Here is a 6000-nt window from a genome sequence, read left to right as displayed (position 1 = left end):
GTGACACCCGCCCTCCGGCGGCGCCAAGGGGCTGCGTCGGGCCCCGGGCCGGCCCCGGTGGGCTTCGACAGGAGTTCCTCTCCCCGGCGGGGCGGGGGGGCAGCCGCCCCGCTCCCCCTGCGGCGGGAGCCCTTACACATCCTCTGTCCCCCGCGAAGGCGCTGCCCGCTGTGCCACCCGCCTGCCGCTGTCCCCCCGTTTGCGGCCCCGAAGGCAGCGCGCGCAGCTGGTTTCGTTCCTGCACGCCGGTTCTGCGACACGCATACGGTTTGTTTTATTCTTAAAAAAATACAGACCCAAACAAGCCGCCCCTCCCCATGAAAAAAAAAAAATAAAAAAAATAATTGCTTCAGGAACGGCGGGCTTCAGTCACAGAACAGCGCAAGGAAGTTTGGGGCAAGTTGTTGCACACAGCGCCAGGGCGGCCGCGCCCCCTCGGGCAGAGCAGCCCCGCCGAGGGCGCCCCCTGAGGAGGCGGGGGGGGGCGGGAAGCGGCGGGGCTGAAGCGCTGGGTGAGGCTCCGGGGGGAGGACGGAGCGCTCCCGCCACCGCTCCCGCGGCCCCGGCCCCAGCCCCTCCCTCGCCCCCCTCCCGCCGCCGCGCCCCGCTCACCTGGCGCACCTGGGCGTGCGCGAGCCGGCGGCACCCGCCCCGCGCGGCAGTGCCCCGCCCCGCCCCGCCCCGCCCGAGGCGCGCAGGCGCACGGCTCCCCGCCCGGCAGTGCCCCGGCGGCGCGGCGCTGTCATGGCGGCGGCGAGCGGCAGCAGGAAGCGATGGGGCTGAGCGAGACCGCGGCGTGAAGCGGCGGCGGCTGCTGCTGAAACTTCGCGAGCCTGGGGAAGAGAGGGGCGGCTGGCGCTGCGCAGCCCGCCTTCCGCAGCCGGCAAGCGGGACAGAGCAGCCGCCTGCCGACCCCGCAGCCGGGCGCCGGGGCAGCCCCGCGCCCCCTCCGCCGCGGCGCCGGGCAGCGAGCGGTGAGTGCGAACTTGCTGTGGCGGCGGGTCGCTGCACCTGTCCGCGCCGGCAGCCGGAGCGGCGGCGGTGCAAGAGCAGGAGTCGGAGGCGCGGCAGGCAAGGAGCGGGGAGGGAAGGAGGAGCGTATTCCCTTAGAAAAATAGATTTTTAAAAAAAAATAATTAAACTGTTCACGGCCGCGTTGGGAGCGCGGCGCTCGCCGTGCGGCGGGACTGCGGGGGAGCGAGCGCTCCCGTGGCCGCTTGGCCGGCGGGGGCCGGGGGCCGCAGGTGGGACCCTCGGGCCGGCGGGGAGCGCCTGACTCTCCGCCAAGTGACAAACACCCCGGGTTGTCCTTCAGGGCTGTAAATACCTGCCCGAGGGCAGAGCTGCGGACAGACGCCTCCTGCTGAGGAGAGAGCCGGGACTCCGAGGGCACGTCCTCCCCCCCGCCCCCCCGGCGGCCGCGGGTTTCCTCAGGAGCCGGAGCCGAGGGGAGGCGCGGGCCGCCGCTCACCTGCGCGGGAGGCCGTGCGGCGGGCGGCCACAGCCCCGGCCGAAGCGAGCTAGCCATGGCGAGCGAGGAGGGCAAACAAGATGTGCAGCCGACAGGTGATGGAGGAGGAGGAGTGGGAAAAGAAGGAAACGCGGCGGAAGGGGGAAGCGGGCTGCAGCCTCTGAATCCAGGAGTCCCCATCCGAGGTATCAAGATGAAATTTGCTGTACTGACTGGACTGGTGGAAGTTGGTGAAGTGTCCAACAGAGACATAGTCGAAACTGTATTTAATCTGGTAAGTCGATTGCTTTTTTGGGGGGGCAGGAGGGAAAAGAACAGCATGTGCGTGCAGAAGAATCCCGTGCTTTTTTGATGTTACTTTTCTGTCAGTATGTTTTTACGTGTTTGCACCCTCACCATGCTAGATTTCAGCTAGGTTCTTTTTATTTAAAGACCTCAGAAGCTGAAAATAAAGTATCTATATACATTTAAACTTGAAATGGCTCTAAACAGCGTGCACCTTAGTTTGCCTCAGAGAGGTTGTTGCTTTATTTAGACTGAGAAGTGTATTGTTATGTTTAAACATTCAACAGGTGTACTCAGCAGGAAAGTTAAATGTTGATTTAGTAACTCAAGCTGTCATCAAAATACACACGTTGTTGTTCTAAGCCAAAGCAACTTTTCCCATGAAGGTGTTTATGTCCCTTTTTGCTTCTTACTTGCTTTGGAAGTAGGCAGAACTTTTATGTTCTGTGTATGGGGGCTGAGGGTGTCAGGGGGTGGTTCATGCAAATGCTTTACATTGCTTATTGGGAAGAGCAGAATGTGTTTTCAATGTTCTTTTTAAAATTAGGTAGTCAGCTGCTGGTTTTTGAATACAGTATGGATGCATTTAATACTTCATAACAGATCTCACTGAAAATTGAGGATACAACTTTTCCTGTCGAAGCTGCAAACATAATACATACTGTTGAACTTCCTGGGCCACATTTAAGACTATTAGGCTAGCTGTTGATGTTTGCTTGCTGAAGAAGACAAAACAGTAGGAGAAGAACTGTCTTTAAGTTTACAAAGATACTCTGCTACTATCAGAGATCGCAAAACATGTCTAAATGTACTCATTGTTCCTCCTTCTTCCTTTTAGTGAGCACCTTTGACTTTAAAACGGTGTGGTTTCTGACAAACCAGGAAGTGAGAGAATATAATAGTGTAAAGCTCAGTAACAAGGAAATTTGAGGCAAAAGGCATACTGTTTTTTAAATGCTGTTTGCATTTCACTGATTTTGTTAGTAGTCTTTGCTACATGCAGGTTTTAATGGTCACTAAATATGTGTGCTGTGTCTGTTTCTTTGATGTTATCTTCTTGGGTTATGATAAATGATTATTTTTTTGATATTTTCATATAAACAGGATATAATGCTTTCATTAACTGTTTGAATATAAGTCTCAATAGACAGAAATTGCAGTACTAGCAAAAATGAAGTGCAGAGCAGAGGTTTCGTGGATGCTTGAAGTATGACAAAGTGATTTAAGTTACTTGGAGTCCACTTGACTATTGTCCTTGACAAAGCACAGTGCTCAGTTACATGGACATCAGGTTCAAAAAGAAATTCCGGTGAAAAGTTTACAACTTAGGACGCTAGTGTGAGGGGAAGCTGTTCATGAGGGTGTTAAATTTTACTTTGTTCCTAGCATGGTCTTTTGAAGTGGTGTGCTGGAGCTGTGTTTTATGGCAGCAGCGGAAAGAGATTCAGCAGAATAATTGAAAATGTAAAAGCTCCTTTATGCTGGAATTCCTTTTCTGCGCCATTTTGGACAAGGGAGGAATGAAAAAATCAGCTTGATTCAGAGAATCCTCAATTTTAGATTTCAGAGATTTTGACCAGTGGATTTTCATTTCCCAGGTAGAAGTAGGACAGAGTTTCTGGCCCTGGAGATTTTTGAAACTGTGTTTTTACTTTCTGTGCAAGTGAAACAACATCCCTGACCTGTCTGAGAAGATTCCCCAACTGTTCCAGCACACCTGCCCACGACGTGTGAGGCTGAAGTTCATGCTCCTGCACTGTGCTATTTTATCAGAGCACAAATGGTTGATAGCTATCATGAAACAAGCAATAGTTTGGTGGTAAGGACACTTTTCCTGGATTATGTGAGAACAAAATAAAAAATTTTGGGCAATATCAAAAGAAGTAGGTCCCTTGGTTTCTCTGAGTCCCAGGAGAACACTGAGAATAAAGAGTTCTGCCTCTGTTCAGTCGTTAGCTGTGATCTTTGTTTTTGTCGATTAATACCTCTGTAATCACACTGATCAGAACTTAAGGCATTTGAAGTATTGGTTAGCAATGGTACTTGCTCTTCTGTGCGTGTGTGCAGACAAGATTTAACTTCTATATGAAAAAGTGATTCTTAGCTATGGCTTTTCTGGTACTTTGTTTCCTAATACCTTTCAGAGCGAGTTTTCTTGTGTGTGTGCAGGTTCAGTTGGTATGAAAATCATGGTGTGATCTGCTGTTACTAATGGGGTTAAGCCCAACGTATCTCCCCCCCCCTCCTTGGGTTTCATTCTGTTTGGTGACTCATAACTGTACTCGGCAGTGTTGGCAGAATCAGCTAGGTCGCTTTGTGTGCTTTGAGAGGAGGAGACGTACGGTATTTGGGGGATTTTTTTTATCACTAAAGTGAGATGCCTTTAGACAAGAGTGGAAGGAGGGCTGGGCAAATCTGTGTCAGAAGGTGTTTATACATACTTATTCTTCATAGCATAACGACTCTCAAATGTGAAGATCTGATTTTTTTAAAAAGGGAGGTTAGCTGACCTAATTTTCACCTCTTGTGCAAACACGTTGCTCTTAATCATGCTCTTCAAGCTTGCTATAACATATGGAAGTTAGGGTGAATTTCTTTGTTTGCGATGGAGTGTCAAGAGAAACCCAAAGTGCTGTCTTGATGTTCCTCATCTGTAAGTGATGGCCATGCTTTATATGTGACAGACTCAGAAGGTCAAAAATCTGAAGTGCACAGTAACTGACCTGCTGCTTATTAAAGAATTTTAAGCTTCTGTAGTGCTGATTACTTGAGCAAATAGTTGGTTAGTACTTGTTCAGTCCAGCAGTGTTGGATCTTGGAGCTGAGAACCACTGATAACATTTTCTCTGTCCAGCAGTGTAACAGTGCTTAGTGAGCTTACTTCTAGCATGCATCAAAAACCTAGTAGTCCCACTTTATCATCTTTGGAAACTGTACTCTTAGAAATATTTGAACTCACCTGTTTTGTTTTGGTCAGTATTCACAGAGAACCTAATTTTCCAGCCCATGTTAGATACAGCTTTGTGTGTTTCAGCACTTTTTAAAATTGAGAAGGAAAATACTGACTTCAAAGAAGCTTATTATTCTGTGAATAACTTTGAAAGCACAGTCTTATTCAAGTATTAATTTGTTCTGTTACTTTTCTGACAGACAGTAAGCTAAACTATGGGTATATATTGCTGATGCATTGTAAATTATATTTTTAATTGACTTTGGGCAGTATGAACTCCTTGAATTTCCCTTGTACGTGAATCAGGTGAATTGCTGTTCATTACCTCATATCTGCTCCTCCCCCCCCGCCCCACTTTAGTTTATTACAATAAAAAACCTCTTGGTAGGAGATGAGTGGAACAATAAATTATTTATAGTGGTATCTGTTACTAACTTAAAATAGCTATGTGTTTTTCATAGTAAAATAGAAAAACAAGTTGACCTCCTACTAATGAAGAAACTTTCAACTAGAGCAGTAGAAATAATTCAGCAACTGGTAAAACTTAAAACATAACAATTAGTTACAGTACTGTGCTGCTAGTGTCAAAGAAGGTTTTTAGGATCTTTAAGTTTTCAGATGTAGAGAATTCTGTTTTGAAGGCTCTGCAGCCTGCATTAGAAATAAAGGAGGTTCTGCAAAATCTTTTCCTGATGAAAATTCTGGGTGGAGCTTCTGGTCTACTCCATTCTATACAGGCTTGTCTTGTATCATATGTCAATGTTATCTTGTTTCCAAGTTATTGCAGGTTTCTTGTTTATATATAAAACTTAGGTCACTGGATATTCTTGTCTTTCAGTAGATAAAGGGCTCTCACCGACAAGTACTTTATTCATAATGAATGCTGTATGTGCAGGGGTTAACTATGCAGCATTAGCAGGCTTGCAGTGGGAAATGGATATTCTGGCAAAATTGTGCTATGTTTCAGGCAGATGACTGTACAACTGTTGTCTTTCTCTGTGATGTTTGTATCATTCAGTTTGGGGACTTCATGCCAGAATTTACTCAGGACTCAAGTTGATAAGTGTATGGAGACAACAGGTATTCTAGACTTTCTGCTCTTTAAAGAAATGCCATGTCTTGCCTTAAGCCAGTTTTGTTTTAAAAAGCTTTAGTATTTCTCATTGTTCTATCGACTAATGTAGATACAGTTATTTGTTTTGGTTTGATTTTTCTTTTCTCGGTCTATGTGGCAAAGGCTTTTTTTTTTTTTAATGTTCTGTCTGTCTCTTTGGTGAGGAGATTGTGCTGTTCC

At 47.5% G+C, this 6000-nt stretch overlaps 1 protein-coding gene across 3 annotated transcripts in view; it reads left to right on the top strand.

Annotated features, from left to right (window-relative positions):
* Positions 1-1511: 1511 nt before the first annotated feature.
* LRBA (LPS responsive beige-like anchor protein) overlaps positions 1512-6000 on the top strand; it is a 417388-nt gene continuing 412899 nt past the window's right edge. For all 3 annotated transcript variants that reach the window (XM_080368631.1, XM_080368630.1, XM_080368629.1), the window contains exon 1: positions 1512-1745. In XM_080368631.1, the coding sequence (XP_080224757.1) occupies positions 1527-1745 (219 nt within the window). In that variant the 5' untranslated portion in view covers positions 1512-1526. The remainder of the gene's footprint in view (positions 1746-6000) is intronic.

This window comes from Falco punctatus (assembly GCF_963210335.1).
Source record: "Falco punctatus genome assembly, chromosome: 1".
Lineage (NCBI taxonomy): Eukaryota > Metazoa > Chordata > Aves > Falconiformes > Falconidae > Falco > Falco punctatus.
The sequence above is the reverse complement of the archived record's forward strand: the minus strand, read 5'-3'. Positions and strand labels throughout refer to the sequence as shown.